This window comes from Falco peregrinus, chromosome 5 (genome assembly GCF_023634155.1).
Source record: "Falco peregrinus isolate bFalPer1 chromosome 5, bFalPer1.pri, whole genome shotgun sequence".
In the NCBI taxonomy this organism is placed as follows: Eukaryota; Metazoa; Chordata; class Aves; order Falconiformes; family Falconidae; genus Falco; species Falco peregrinus.
In genome coordinates this window covers 46,552,667-46,568,816 of record NC_073725.1, presented here as the reverse complement: position 1 = coordinate 46,568,816, position 16,150 = coordinate 46,552,667, and the positions used below count along the sequence as shown (strand labels likewise).

The 16,150-nt window shown below is 41.2% G+C and overlaps 1 protein-coding gene across 14 annotated transcripts in view; it reads left to right on the top strand.

Annotated features, from left to right (window-relative positions):
- Positions 1 to 16,150, top strand: part of ABI1 (abl interactor 1) — an 81,963-nt gene that overhangs the window by 63,852 nt on the left and 1,961 nt on the right. For 2 of the 14 annotated variants that reach the window (XM_005233879.4, XM_027781681.2), the window contains 6 exons: positions 2,573 to 2,713; positions 4,900 to 5,000; positions 6,185 to 6,265; positions 7,911 to 8,087; positions 10,996 to 11,082; positions 15,283 to 15,468. In XM_005233879.4, the coding sequence (XP_005233936.1) occupies positions 2,573 to 2,713; positions 4,900 to 5,000; positions 6,185 to 6,265; positions 7,911 to 8,087; positions 10,996 to 11,082; positions 15,283 to 15,468 (773 nt within the window). The remainder of the gene's footprint in view (positions 1 to 2,572; positions 2,714 to 4,899; positions 5,001 to 6,184; positions 6,266 to 7,910; positions 8,088 to 10,995; positions 11,083 to 15,282; positions 15,469 to 16,150) is intronic. The other 12 variants (XM_005233881.4, XM_027781675.2, XM_005233882.4 and 9 more) reach the window with 7 other exon arrangements.

Below are 16,150 nucleotides of genomic sequence, written 5' to 3'. Positions count from 1 at the left end.
GAAGCAGTAACTCCTTTTGGTGAAGACTTGGTGATTATTTTTTTTAATCCTGATTTGATGCTTTGCTGCATCGAGATGGCAGTGTTTGTTGTGTATTCTGCAGAGAAATTACCCTAGAGGTTTCCTCAGCATGTTTTGTGAAAATTCCCATTGCTTGAGGGCATGCAATCAGTATTCCAATTGTCTCTCTTATCCCAGCTGAGAAAGAGTTGTTTATCAGCCCTGGGAAGCTGGGTAGTGCTTTCATGTCCTCTTGGATGTTAGTGTAACAGCAGTGTTGATGTGCTGGTGAGCTGGCTGTCGGTAATGCTCCCCCCTGAACAAGCCAGAGCTGTTTAGTTGCCTTAGCTGATGCCTGATAAGGATTAATCAGCTGAGTGTCATTTCCAGATGAGCTTGACAAGAGGCAGCAGTTGGTTGAGGGGGAGGAATAATGTGGGTTTGTAACAGAGATTTCTATCTGCCCTCCTTGTTCAGGAAGTACAGCTCTTGTCTTGAGCAGCCATGTTCTGCCAAAGCATGAAATATCACAGGCATGACTGTTTTCCTAATATATGCAGAAAAAAATTGCTAGAAACCACAAGGATGCTACTCATCTCCTTTTGATCCAGAAAATGGAGATAAGCCTGTAAAATCAGAATGAACTTGGTGTGTAACATGGGCCTTTAAATATGTGCTGCCTGTTGTGCAGCTTGTCCCTCCAAGGCAGGACTGTCTGAAGGAATATGATGGGGAGCGAGTCTGGCACAGAAATCACGTGGGTTTAAAAGGGAAAGGGACTGCAGGAAGCAGAGGTCTCTTCACCGGACCAGCAAGAGGCTGTGGAAAACCTTGGACTCTCAGGCTTGGAAGTACCATTAGAACAAGTGAATTTCTGGATCTGGCTGGAGGGAGCAGTTGCAGTCGTGCCTTTGAGGGTCCTGGGGCAGAGTAAGGCCTTGGACTCCCTGTAGCTCTCCTTGATGGCAACGGGCATCAGCTCCACACTGAAGCACTGGAGGACAATGAGGTGGGAAGTGCTGGGCAGCGTCAGGAAAGAGAGTTTTCCTCCTCTGCCTAAGGCTGGCAGAAGAGCAAATGGAAGGATTGGACCTGAGTGATGGAAAGAAGTCGGTTTTGACTTCTCTGGTGCTTAGGAGTTTGAGTTGTTCAGTGAAGTGAGAAGAACAAGGAAGAAACTAAGGCATGGCTGAACCTGAGGATGTAGTGGGGACTTGTTGTTGACAGTATTTTTAAATTTTACAAGCAAAATAAATGGTATTAGAGCTGAGTAGTAGTTTCTATTGCCAGTGCAGCCCAAGGTAGAATACTTTAAAACATCGGTTTTCAAGGTTATTTCTGTTGGAAGCACATTTAAAATCTTCCCTGTTTATCTTTTTATTTGGTGGTATTTAGAGCTTTATCTTGTACAACTGGAATACATAGTTTTATTTTTCCCATGACTGATCTCTTGGCGGATCTATAGGTGGTGGCAGTCTGCATATTAAAATCATCTGGAGTTCTTTATATAGACAGACTAATTTACAAACACCTCAGTGCATGCAAACAATTATGGTATTTCCACTTTTCTCTTTGAGAGGTTTTAATAATAAAATGGTATAGTTAAAATTTAGTACTGTTTCATTCTATATTGAAATAAGGAAGTCAGTAAGTTTCTTAAAATACCGGGAAGCCATATAACTTACAAAATCAGTTATAACCAGTAATTGAACAAACGATTACATGCCAGTAGTTTAGTATTTTTGTTTTTACTTAGCTGGTGCATTGCCAAATTCCACGTCTTGCGAAGGATCTCGTGGTTGCTGGTGAGAACTGAAGAGCCCTGCAGTTCAGTACAATAAATGCACTGTTCTTAAGGCAGTAATGGGTCTGGTAAATAGATCTTGAAAGATCTGTGTTATATTTCTGACTTGATGCAGTCTGCTAGGTGACCTTGGAAGTCTCTGGGCTTCACTTTCTTGGGCTGCAAAATGGAGACAATCAAGCCCATCTGTGAAGCACTTTAAGATTTGCTTAAGTGATACGAGATTACCTTGATTACTGTGTGAAACAATGCCACTAGGAAGAGCACTGGTGATTGCAAATGTAACTTGTTCTGTGAATCTTCCAGCCTTTCTACGGTCTTAGTAAGCTGAATAACCAAGAATACTTCTGGAAAGCATTTGGAGGGGAGGGAAAGGGGGGATGGAGGAAATTCTTACAGTGGAAGAGTTTGTCACATGCAGTGTACTGCAAGGTAACCCCAGAATATGATGCAACTGAAACTATTGTATGTTACAGAGTTTAAAGAATATAACTTGGGTGGTAAATTTAGTTTAGGCTTTATTAACCAGTTTATGTGCTGTAGCCCAACTTGTATGGATCTATGTACATAAGAGCACTTCAGGGAGTTGGATGTGACCTGTCTACCCTGCCCAGTGGAATTTGTTTAATGTACTGTAATGTGGGTCACTGTGCAGTGATCTATCAAGAAAACTTTAGAAAACAAATGGCTTCACTACTTTATTAATTTATCCTTTTGATCTTCTGATCCTTTATCTTTCTGTCTTCAAACCTGTTTTTCCTTGACCAGACGAAATACTCCTTACAAAACCCTGGAGCCGGTCAAACCGCCGACAGTCCCCAATGATTACATGACTAGTCCTGCCAGACTGGGCAGTCAGCACAGTCCGGGAAGGACAGCTTCCTTGAACCAGAGACCAAGAACACACAGGTAGAGTGTTTTCTCACTGTAACTCTTTCCTGTCTGGCATGGTAGTGCTTACTGAAGTCAGAAAACTTTTGAAACTTTGTGCCTGTTGCGTTTTTGTGAAAGGCAAAAGGGGAGTTATTCTGCCACTCTGCATTAACAGAATGCACTGTATGCACTGTATTGTTGGCTTCTGTAACACATAGAAGTGTCTTCATACTCTATATAAGTCTCATTGTATCTAGCAACTTCCATAACCATAGGGCTTATTTTATATAATCACTTTATTTTGTTCTGTGGTATTTGTTTCCCAAGAATAAGCAAAACTTCAAAATATATGCAGTTGCGAGGCAGGGTAGTGATGGGTCGTAATGGGTTTATAGCTGCATTATTAAACTTAGCCTAAAATACACTTAGGCTTTTACTTTTTGTTGTTTTCAGGACCACTAATTGCAAAGGGAAATTTCTGTTGATGAGAAACTCTGAAAGAGCAGATAGCTTTCTCTTAGCTAAAACTTAACACTCATTATCAGTGCTAGCATGATAGAAGTAGAAAATAAAACCTATTCACAGAGCAGGTATTGGCATCAGCCAGTTGTTTCCACATGCTTAAGGCTTTGATGAAAGAGTATTGTGTGTTTTGGGTGAGAAGGGAGTTTGAAATGTACCTTTGGGGTTTTTTAATGTATTTTTTTTCCTCAAATTGCAAGACTAGATCTTTTTCTGAGCCTCTTGAGTGAGTTCAGTTTTTTCAATTTGATTTTTATCACAGGCTTCAAACTGCAGGGAAAAAACAGGCAAAAGAAATCAATATAACTAGAAGTAAGAGGTCAGCTTATTTCTTTAGAGAGTTTCTTAATTATTGTTTTTTCCTTTAAATTCCCAGTAGGCAATTAAACGCAGTTGATCACTAACAGTGGTTGAGATGGTATTTTGTACGTGGTAAATCATGAAATACTGTCAGAATGAAATAACTTCTAAATCTGTCTGCAACGAAGATCTTGTTAATCTGTTTAGCTGGCTACTGTGAATGCTCCCTACTCTTGTCTGACAAGATCTTTTATGTAGGCTGCAGTTAGAGATTCAGCTGCAGCCATGGTGACAAGATCAAGGTCTTCAGCAGACAGAAAATTTTGAAGGAATTATTTTGGCTTCCATTTCAGATCACTGATATTCTTTTTTGTAACAGTGTTATTTTCTTTAGATATATTTGAATGATTTGTGCTTGACTCCTGACAGCACTGATTTGTGGCTACCCAGGAATATTAAATAAACTGTAACATCACTGAGTACTTTTTAATTAACATGGATGGGTTAAATGGTGTTTTGGCTTCAAAGCATCTTGACTACTTAGTTCCCTTTATATTACTCATTTAATCCATGTAAATTCAAGCCTTGGCCTAAGGAGTGCTCTTGGAAGGAATAAGGACAGATTCTGTCTGAATCTTTATTCTGTTTCAGCTCCCTCAATGAAAAGAAGTGTTACGGCCTCCAAAGGCGTGTGTAGAAATGTTATCCAGTGGTTCACTAGAAGTATGTTCTGTAAAAATCTGTATTGCTGGCCTCTAATTTGTGTATCATATAAGAGTACTTAAACAAATTATGACCTGGCTGCACTGTTGCCTTTCAGACTACCTTAGAAAGAGATTTCTCATAGACAAAAAGTGTGGGCAGGGGGGAGTGTTAGATATACAGAAAATTACCCACATCATACGCCACACTGCACCCCACCCTAATTGATTTATCATGGCTGTCCTCAGTTAAAAAGTCCTCAATCTGAACTTTGCTTCTGATTAGAGGAAATGATCCTTCAGCTGACAGTACAAATAATCTTAATTATTTATGGTTTGGGCATGAACTCTTCCATCCCCAGCTTATTACCTTGAATTATTACAAGGCCCCTGAACTATTCCTGCAGTTGTTACTCTATTGCCTAGAACTGCTATGGTTGCTTACCTTTTTATTTTTTAAAGCATTTAATTAGATGTTTTATGCGTAGTGATGTTTATCAGCTTAGCTAATTCCATTTATTAGAAGTGTAATCCAGACTTGATTAGCTGTATGTAATTGTAGGTAGAGCCAGGCATTTTACAGGGGATTTTTCAACAGTCTATAATTGAGTTAGGCTAGCAGGGCTCCCACATGGAGCATGACTGTTGACAGGCCTTTGTAGGAAATGCTGTGCTAATACTTGTGTTTGTCTTTTGCAGCGGTAGTAGTGGAGGAAGTGGCAGTCGAGAGAATAGTGGAAGCAGCAGTATTGGCATTCCCATTGCCGTGCCTACGCCTTCACCGCCAACCATTGGACCAGGTATGTGGGTCTCTTCCCATGTTAACTTAAGGCTATAATGTCAGTTGTTTGTGTTTGTGGTGGGATTTTGACTGAATACGATGGGGTAAAAACTGTCCTGAAGCTCAGTCCTCATCAGGAAACCTCTTATGAGTGCTGGAGGACATCTATGAAGTTCTATTTCTTTATGAAAAGTATGTGCAGACAATCACTTATAGAATAGCAGATGGTTAAAACACCTTTGTCGGTCCATGTTTTTACAAGATAATCAAGGTGGGGGAGGGAATAGGAGGAGAGTGGTGTATCCTTTTAAAGTTTAAATATATTTTTAAATGCCTGTCTACAGTTTGGCATTTCTGGATGCCCTGAGAAGCAGCAGCAACTATGTACGTGTTTGATGGGAAATGTTGTCTTCTAAAATAACTTGCTACCTTTACCATGTGCCAGTGATGGCATGCACAAGTTCTTTTTTTAAATTAAAGTCTTTACTGCAAATAAAACACAGAAGATGACCTATGAAAACACTGCTAGTAGTAAAATTCAGGTTTATCCACCAGTGTTGGCTATGCTATGATTACAGTCTGAAGTTGCTGAGGTGTGATGGAGATCAAGAGGCAGGAGAACTAGTGTGTACAGGGTAGCACAGCAATAAAAAGAGAACCATGCAGGATCTCTCAGCATCAAAAGCATACTCCCTTATCTTCAAGAATGATGGTGAGAATGTGTGGGATCTTTATTATAAGCTGGCAGGATTTTTATCTTGCTAGTAAACCAACTCAGTTACTTGTTTACTATCTGTGTCTTTTGTAAGCACATAAAACTAATTTGCACAAGAAAACAGTGGAGTCCTGGTGTAATGTAATTTTGCTATTGCACCTCTTACATCTCTGTTCCTTGGATGACAAGTCTTCGCTTTCTTATGCACATATAGGCTAGGCTTTCCTTTCCCAAGTGTTTCTGATCCTGCAATGGTACAGATAGGCATGAAATCTTACTATCACCTGTCATCCCATAAAAATCAATGGGAATAAAGATCTGCAGGTACAGAACCTTGTGTAGGTTCTGTAGATCAGGGCCTGGGTTTGTATCAGTTGACCGCAGTTGAATTTCTATATTTATTTGGGAAGCCTATCAAATGCCGGTGCTTTTCTTATTTTTATTTTTTTTTAATATGGCCTAATTGGGAATATAAACTATTTTATTAGCACACATTTCTGTTCCTTCTCCTCCTGGAGCCCCGCCAGCACCACCACTGCCACCACCTCTCCCGATGGGCAGTCTGATAGGTGAGACTTGTGTAATGCTGAAGTGATTGCAGTCATGCTGCATAATCAATAATCATCTCTTCCTAATGGACTTTGTAAGGGTGCTTTTTCTTTTGTAGTGGGGTCTACATGATTTTAGTATAAAAATCAGTTCTGGAATTATTTTTTGTTTGTTTTTTAAAAAATCTAATCTCCACTAATTTTCTGTGGTTAAAGCCTCTGAAGGTAGCGGCTGCCAGTTGCTTGAAAACTCTGTTCCCAATAAAGCTAAGATCCAATTATTCTCATTTATAAGAGCTCAAAATTAGCTTGAATATATTGCTGTTTTGCTGTGTCATTCCTGCAGCTGAAACTAAGCCACAACGGTGTGCTCTGGCTTAAAAATGTTAGCTGATTTGTAGGGTGATGGATGTATTCTATCCTGTGGGTGTAAGGTGACTGAAAAGCAGAAGCGTCTGTCACAGTGGCTTGGGCTTGATTCTGTGATGCTGCAGGCAGGTGGCAAACTGGGAGACTTGAGGATACGAACTAACAGTTCTAGAAAATTTGCTTCAGGCATTACATATAGCTGTTAGGATGGGATCTAAAAGTAGTACTTTTCAAAACGGGCAGGAAAAAGATACCCCACCCTTTCCTATCACACTGTTTTGATGACAGAATTCATTGATTGTGCTACGGGAACTAGCTTTGGAGGCTTTGACCCACATAACCCTTTGCACTTTCCCTTACTGAAGTGTTAAGTGAAAGTGACTTTGGATAGTTTACGGCACTGCAAACTTCTGATCACACAATGTTTGTGTATATATGCGTGTGTGTGCATTTTTGTATATATTTTTATATATTTATATAAGATATATACATATGTATATAAAAGCACAAAACAGTTTACTGCAAAACAGTTTTTGCATTCAAAAATTGCGTTGATCCATGTGACCTCAACATGTGAGATTCATTAGTTTGCAAGGTGTGATTCTCTTCTCTGTCTGTTAGAGGTGAATCCACAAGGGAACTTAAATTGTTTTATTAACCTTGAAGTTTGTGCAGCAAGCGTGTGGAAGGTAAAAATGGGTGTCCATCCTGAAAAATGAGTGACGTCTTTCTGTCGAGCTGGCATTGGTGATTCTGATTTGTTAGTACAAATTCTATCAATACAAAAGCACAACTAGCAAATATGATTGATAAATGTGCTGAGTGTCTGAAGGTCATGACGTTTGTTTTACTGTTTTGTTATGTTTCTGTGTCTTTTTCTATTGGATTGGAGACACGTTCTGGTTCACAATGGAAAACATTTGCTTTGAGCAGAATGTGGATATTTTTTTTTCTGCGCGCTTTTTAATAAAGGGTATTGCATGTAGAATAGTTGAGATATGCTTAAGAGTTGGAAGCTGATTCAGTTTCACTGTCCAATTCAGTCTCTCAAATTAGTTCCCAGCATTTCTCAAATGCCCTTTATGAGTGTTGGTTTATGTCCTATGTGTTTTTTCTCATTATTTATTATAACAGGATGTTTGATTTCTGTTAATCTCCTGTTACTTGCCTTAAAGTATTGGAGACCTGTAATCAAGTATTTCCCATGTTCTGGGCTTTTTTTCTATATTCTGCATTCTATCCCAAGTAATGCTCTGCTTAAGTCTTTTCCTTGGTTCCTCTGGCTAATGCTTTTCAGCTGCTCCTGGTTCAGCTCCTGGTTCCCAGTATGGCACAATGACCAGGCAAATCTCGCGACACAACTCTACCACTTCTTCAGCATCTTCTGGTGGATACAGACGGAATCCTTCTGTGACTGCCCCATTTTCTGCTCAACCTCATGTTAATGGCGGGCCTCTTTATTCTCAAAATTCAAGTAAGCTTCTGAGCTGTGAAATCACATACTGTTTTGAGCAAAACGATTGTAAAAGCATGCATGGCATTTTAATTAATTTATGAAGAACATCAATCAGATTACTGCTTTCTTTCCTAAAATAGAAGGAAAAACAAACAAGAAAAACCATATTGAAGTTGTACAGTGATTGCGCTATATGCAATTATACTGTTTTCCCCTCTGACTTGTTTGCTGTTACTCATGACAAGAAATTATTATGATTGCCTATCTAATTATAGGCACATTATACTTAGCATTTCAGGTGTGCTTGGAGAACACGAACTAAAACCAGATTTTTTTTGCAGGAAACCTAACATGGTTGTGGTACCGTCTCTCCACTACTGGGCTAGTGGCAAGAGAGTACTGTCAGAGCACAATGCTCAAGGGCTCATGTAACAACCTTTTCCCATTACACAGTTCCTCCCTGTCTCTGTCTCTTCCCTAAATCCTTTCCTGATTCCAGCTTTCTCCTTTGTTCTTAGTTTCAAGCTTGACTGTTAAAAAAGAGCTCAGTCTCTCTCTTTTTAGCACTCTTCCTCTGTGCTTCCACACTAGAAGTAGTATAGATGGAGATGAATGAGGGGAGGAATGGGTGCCATGGACAAGTGAGCAGGTTTTAGTCAGCAGCATCCTGCCTACCTACCCAACAGGGCAAACAAAGTTCACCGCAGGAAGATCTGCAAAATAAGGATCTACTAGAGTGTTGGCAGAAAGCCATTTCTATCAGGAAACCTCTTCCCTGCTGTTTCCATAAATTTTGACCAGATACACATAGAGGAGCGATAGTCCTCTAATATTTCTGGTGGTGGTCTTCGGTGATCCAACTCTTCAAACTTCAGAGGGATATTTCTTTTAAAAAGGAATGTTGACGTTTGGGCAGAAGATCACTTTGGACCAGTGTTTGCTGTTGTGTACTTACTTTTAAAGAAAGAATGCATATAATGTTTGAGACACTAAGGTGAAGAGTTTTCTCAGTGGTTTAGAAGCATTACATTTATTGGAAAGCATTTTTATATGCAGACACAGTACGTATTTTCTGCCCCCCACCCCCATCCTGATGCTTTTCCTTCTCTCTCTCACTCATACTGGCCCTTCGTTCTCCTCCACGCTCTCATTCCCTCAAATTAGTTCACCATAACAACAGAAACTCCTTCCTGTTTGAACAGTTGTGTTCTGTTGAATAAACATGGCTTTACTTCTGGAAATAGTTCAGCTGTCTCAAATGCTCTGCACACCCGTTTCTGAACATTTACATTTGTCCAAAGCAATTTTTTGCTCAAATGCAGGTGCTGTTCCTTAATCCAGCCTCTCTGGTGTTTTCAAAATACTGATTGCCGGGTTTTAAACAGTATTTTGATGGGTGTGTTTTTCTACTTTAAACTGTTTTCCTCTGTTTCTGTGACTGGTGATTTTTTTAAATTATTTTTTAATGCTATTGTCTTGACATTAGATCCAGGTCCCATGTTTCCTTAAGGTTTTACTTTTCATGCTAACAAATACTCTGTTTTTTCATAGATGTTCACTTCAATTTTGTGAGAAACCTGTTTGTTCTCCCTCTTTTATTGATCATTTCTCCCATACAGTTTATTTGGTTATTGGTTTTGTAATGAACTAAATGCTCCATTTTATTCATCAAACATTAATCTTAGTTATGGCTTTATTTAAAACTGTTGCTTACTTGGAAGTACAGAACCTCTTTCAAACTTGGCTCCAACTAGATTACCCTGCTGAATTCCCACCTTCACAGGAATTTCTCTGCTTCAGTGCAGGAGAAATTCCACTGAGAAAGGGGCACGGTATAAACCAATGAGTTGATGTTTTGTGGGGTTTTTTTCTTTCTTTTTTTTTTTTTTTTCTCCCTCTCTCCCTGACACTTCACGGGGAGATGTCCTGTCAGAGCTGGCACTTAGGGCAGAATGGCATGCCCTGCTGCTACCATGCCGCTTTCCTGCCTGAGAGGGAAGAGTTGGACATCTCAGCTGTCAGCCCAGCATCTCTGACCACTGGTGATATGTGTCTTGCATCTTATTACTTGTCCAGTAGGTACATACTTCAGAGAAGATGACCTTGCAAGTGCTTCTGGGGAGCCCTCTGCGCTAGCATAGCCAGCTGTAGCTGTTGAAGCCTTTGCCAGCCTCTTAGGTTGCTGAGCGCCTTCTAACCACAGACAATAATTAAAAAATAAAGCTCCATTCTGCTCTAAACCCACCTGGTTTTCCTACCAACAAGCAAGAAGGGTCTGTTTTTTGTGTAAAACAAACACATAGAAAGCCAACGCACAGCCCCCCTACCCCAGCAGAACAAAATCAGGGGCAGTGCTGTGTGCTACGACTGTGAGGTGTTGGTGTTGCAGCACTGCTTCCCTTGTAAAGTAGTTGTCTTTGCTCTGTCTCAGTGCTGCTTAGCCGCACTTGATGCAGCACTCTACTCTCACGTTAGAGGAGGAGTCCAGAATCCTGCAAAACATCACCTCAGTTTGTAGTAGTGTACTTTTAATAGGTTAACTACAAAATTTAAGTAATCCTTATTTGGCAGTAAGACGAAAGCTCAGTTTTGTGTGCTCCCCAAGTGAAGTGGAGCAAGTCCCTTCACATGCGCAACCGGTGAGCTTCCAGACACACAGCCCGCACTCGGCGTTTTATTCAGCTGGACGCAGGGGCATGCTTCACTTTTTGAGCCTCCACTGGCTAATCAGGAATTCAGCCTTGTTGGAAACACAAGCTTGAAGAAGGTTCTTACATGTGTGTGTTCTTGTTGTTCTTTACATACTTTGTTTTGTGGTCCTCGTTACTGACGACTGCTTTTGTTTGTTTCCTTTTTTCTTTCTTTTTTTTTTTTTTTTCCTTTGTCTGTTTGACTTTCCCTGATACGGTGTGTGTGTTGCTACCAGTTTCTATTGCTCCACCCCCTCCCCCTATGCCTCAGTTGACTCCACAGATACCTCTCACAGGCTTCGTGGCCAGGGTGCAGGAAAACAGTAAGTTCGGACAAGCTGAGCTGTTAAAGGGTAGAGCCTACTTTCTTCTAGCATGCATGGCTGGCAAGTCAGACTCTTATTTTGTTTCCTTTTCCAGAAGCTAATACCATCTTGCATTCTAGTGTCAATATGCTATTGGAGCTGAAGGGCACACTCTTCAATATTTTATAACACGTGCATGATTATTACTGACCCATTTAAGTTCTGAACTGCAAATTTATTATAGAAATACAGTGTGAAATATGTGGCATATGCTTGATGTGAACATAGAAATGTATCTTAATTAAAAATATTAATTTCATGTTGAATCATCCTGCCTGAAGCTTTTTCACGAGGGATAATTGATTAGTTTTTGTTAGAAAGGCTTATGTAGACTGTAAAAATGTGTGCTGTCTAACCAGTGATTGTAATACTGTAGTAGTTTTCAGGAAGCTGTACAGTCAATTGAAAAAGTGCCGTCTTAGGATCTGCCATTACAAAGGAGCTTGTAAGGTTTTTCTCCTCTCAGCAGCTTTTCCTTCTCTATTTCTTTGTGTTCTCTAGCCAGATTTCCCTGCTGAGCTTCTTGCAGCATAGCTCTGCATGTTAGGTTTGTGAGAGAGATGCTCCCTGGTATGATCTGTGCTGTAAGGTGTTTTATACCGGTAATTCTGCTTTTACCGTTACTGCTTGATTCATTTCAGGTGAGTGTTACTGTCCCAAATACTAGCGCAGGTGTAAAGCTCTGTTGCTGATCAGGGGACATCTTTGCTGTAGGAGTACGTTGCAGTTCTGTAAACAACAGAATGAATGCAATGTGTATAGAGCATGAAGTAAATATAAAAATGTTTTTAAAGTCTTTGGGAGCCTTAATGAAGTTCATTAGGACCTCGTGCTACTAGCACATCGTAGCTGTATAGCTCAGTCGTACATTTAGGGGCCTCAGACCTGACAAGTGCTGCTGTTCAGCTTCCCGTTAGAGCTTTTAAGTGGTCATGTTCTGAGCATTCCCCTAGAGACAGGAGGCATCTCTCTGATTCTCATTCCAAAAGAAGGTATTTTGGTGTTGTAAGAAGGTAAATAATTAGAATCATGTTGATGTGGAATAGTATGCCACAAAATTGTGTTGATGAACCTTTCCAAAATTCAAAGTGTAGAGGTATACCTACTGAAGATGGAAGTTACAGAATGTCTTCACTTGCAGATAAACTTAATAAAATTGACACCTGCTTCTGAATTGTTCCAAGTATTGTCCTCCTGGAGATAACACAGCCCTTGGGAGAGTGGAGGTGAAAGGGACAGACTTACTTGCGTGCGTGACAACAAAGTGCAAGCTGACTTGTAAATGAGATTGCAGCAAAAACAGCTGAAGCTTGAAATCTGGTCTTAGGAATTGTTCTTTTTATTTTCTTTCTTGTAACAAACGGTCCCTTGGGTTTGAAAGTTACATAACGGGTATGGCTTTGAGCTGCCGCTGCCTCATCTTGGAGGCAGGGGGGTGTGTGGCAGTCTGCGCATACCTTCAGCAAAACTGGTGTTTGGGGCCGTTGCGTTTTAGTATTGTGTGCTAGACATTCATCTGCCTCATTTTCTGCAAGGAGTCTACAAGGGAGTGGCGTTAGGGAGATGTGGGTAGGCTTGTCTTTTCCTTGTCATAAAGATCGGTGGGTTTGGAAAGCAACATCCTCTGCTCTGTAGAATTCCTTCAGAGGACAGCCACGGAGGGCTTAGAAACTATGCAATGCCTATTTTTTTTCCTGCGCCCTGTGCCCAGACTGTGAGTATCTCCTTCAGAGAGGATTTCCAGTGTGTCCAGTGCCCAGGGACAACTGATTGAATGTAAATTGCTATACTGTCACATTGTGCTTTCAAAAGAAAGTCTGCTGGTCCCCATCTAAAGAACAGGGATGTGAGTACGTACGAGAGAAGATATCTCCATTTGGAGCTGTATAAATACTGGTCCTTTTACCCTTTTTCATTTAATGTGGTTTTCTGTGCCTCTTTTTCCCCCTCCCCTAGGGAAAGTAATGCTGTTCTAGTTTGCCAATTTTAAGTTCAGAACCAGAAGTCTAGGTTAAAATCCAAGAGGCAGGAAGATACTTCCATGGGGTGGCACTTGTCTAATTCTCTGTTCCATTCTCTCCCCTTGTTTAAATGTGAAGATGAATCGTTTTAAGTGTTTCCCATATAGCGTGCAGTTTCTGCACTGCGTCTCAGTTAGGGTATGTGTTGGCACTTTCACACTTGCATTTCCTGCCTGCTCTTCTTTTCGAATACGCAACTTCACTGTTGAATAAATACAACTTTTTGCATTTCATAAGGTAAGGATTTCTCAAGATCTCAAAGGATTGTTGTTTCAGTACTGGGTTTTTTTTGTGGGTTAAGACGGAAGTTAAGGGGAAAAATACATTTTGTGAAAGATGTGCCGAAACTACTGCACAATACCAATCCATTCATGAACAGTGTTGTCGTGTGTCTATGGTGGATTAATGAAGCCTGCCTGTGAGCGCCATTCAGTAACATCGGCAAGACGTAGCGTTCACTCGGCCAAAGACTTTGTTAGTCCGTCTCCTAGTGACATAAATGGGCTTCTGTATGGGGGAGGAATCACGAATACAGTGGCTGCCAGTCTTACTGGTGGAGAGAGCGGTGGGGTGTACAGCTCAGCTGGTCAAGTTGAAGAGGAGCTGGGCTTGCAGGTGAAGAATAGAATTAGCTCTTCAAGGGGTAGAGAGCAGGCTGGGTGCCAGAGCTGAGGCAGCCTCTGCCCCTTCCCAGCAGGAGCTTTGGCTTCCCCTATACCAGCGCAGCTGTTCTGAGCCAGCTAGGACATGGAGTTATGCTCAAGCCCCTTGTCAGGGGCATGTGGCTGAAGAGCAAAGGTTAGTCACTGCTGGAGTAGCGGCCAGGCAAAAATAAAGAGCGTTAAAGCAAACGGAAGCTCTATTGCTAATCTCCAATGCCACTATAACTAGCAGTAGCTCAAGTTTTCACTCAGTGTTGTTCTTTCCTTGCCCCGCAGCTTGGCTTTCTTCTCAAAATTAGTGTAGTGTGCTGGAGCTACATGCTCCGGAGCACAGGCCCAGCCTGATGGCTCCTTCCAGTGAAACCCTTTCTAAAGCAGTGGTTTTCAGCCTGTTTTCAATGTGCAGACTCACAAATCTCCTGTAATTAGATCTGAATTGCTATGTAACACAGTTTAGTAACAATACGCTCCCTTTTAGTAACTTCTGGCTTCATAGTGCTTACATCTAGGTCCATGGGTACTGGACCACAGTTCCCAAGGAATAGAAGAAGTGACTTGATGTCTTGCATCTGAGTGTGCTGTCTCTCTCCTTTGCTGCCAGCTGCTGTGAACGCTACTGAAAACCGATTTGATGAACTGATTTTAAGAGTGATTTGTACCATAATGCCTTTCTCTTTTTCCCTTTCCCAAAGCAACTTGTAATTGTGCTGATTGGAGAATCTCAGGGCAGGGATTTGACATTTTGGATTATACACTTAATTCCTTGAGCACTTTTTTCCCCCAAGAGCAACAGCTGCCTGTTGTAGTTTTCCATTTATTAATTGAATTCTGGATGTGTGCACACACACAAGCTAGTCTACAAGATAAGGATCTGTACAAAGCTTTTCTTCTGCAGAAGGATTACTTTGCTTTCTCTTACGTGGTTAAATCTTGGAACGCTAGTCTCTTTCTTCCCTTTTTATGATCCACACCAGATCTTTTTGTCCCCTAAACGCTAGCTCTGAGAGAGCACGAATCCAAGGAAGCAGTTTTCAGAAATAAATTGAGGTGATTGTTATAGACAAAGGATTTGTTAAAAAGTAATGAAGCTGCTGGTCCACTCCAGAGGCCTGTTGCTGCCTGGCTCAGAGGGTGCCACTCGGAGTCCTTCCATAGCTAACCACTGCAGCTAGCCCCTCAGCGCATGGACGTCGGAGCAGGAAGCTTTCCTCCCTGCTGGTGTTCAGCTTATGCCCTGCAGCATGTGCTTTGACTCTAGAAGCATTTATACATAGATCTGACCACTAATAACAAATGTAGTTGTATGTTGTAGCTGTTAATACAAAGCCTCTGCTTCTAATCAGTGCATGGTATTATAGTGCATGCTATGTGTGGTGTCCCCCCGCCCCTTTTATTTACAGTGTACAGCCTCAGGTTTGTTTGCATCTCCACACTGTTTTGATTTAAGAAAAAAAATAATCTCCAAACGTTTCTAGTTGCTGATAGCCCGACTCCTCCCCCGCCGCCGCCTCCTGATGAGATGCCTATGTTTGATGACTCTCCTCCTCCTCCACCCCCACCCCCTGTGGATTATGAGGATGAGGAGGCTGCTGTGGTGCAGTACAGCGATCCCTATGCAGATGGAGATCCTGCCTGGGCACCTAAAAACTATATAGAGAAAGGTAAGGGACGCATTGCAACTGTGTGTTACTGCGGTATTGGAGGATTAATGGTGTCTGAAGGGAATGAACAGTTTAGCTTGGGTCTGAAGAAAACAGTCATTGTCCCTGCCAAGTCAGAACTCGAACCATTCTTTTCTTAGTTTGCGTATACACCTAGTGCAATAAAATACAAGCCGGCCAAGGAAGGATTATAAAACACCTTCATGCATTCTAGAATGGATAGAAAAAAATTCCTTCGTTATGAGAAGCAGATGTAAATCAGATGGCTTTCATCTTCACTGAGCTGCTGGACTGTCCCGTAGCTACCTCAGGATTGCTGGGCAGTCATCTAGAAATCGTGTTGCAAAAAGGCCGGAAAGTTGGAGCTGTATTTATCCCATCGAACTAGATAGCTAGAGTGGATCATTAGACTTTCAGCTATGAAATGTAGTGAGGCTTCCTTGGAGACTTACCAGTGGCTCTAGATCAGCAGAGTATAAACTGTGCTTAGGTATGAGCCCATATAGTAAACGTCGTCTTGTGAATAATTGAGATGCTGGTTTCCTGCCTGTAGAGCTGTCTGTGTTTGACAGCGAACATTCTGTCAACAAGCAGCATTGCCAGTTCTCTCATGATCTGATAAACTGCATCATTATTTGATAGGCATTAAGACATCAGATTTCTGAGAATATGTATGTATAAT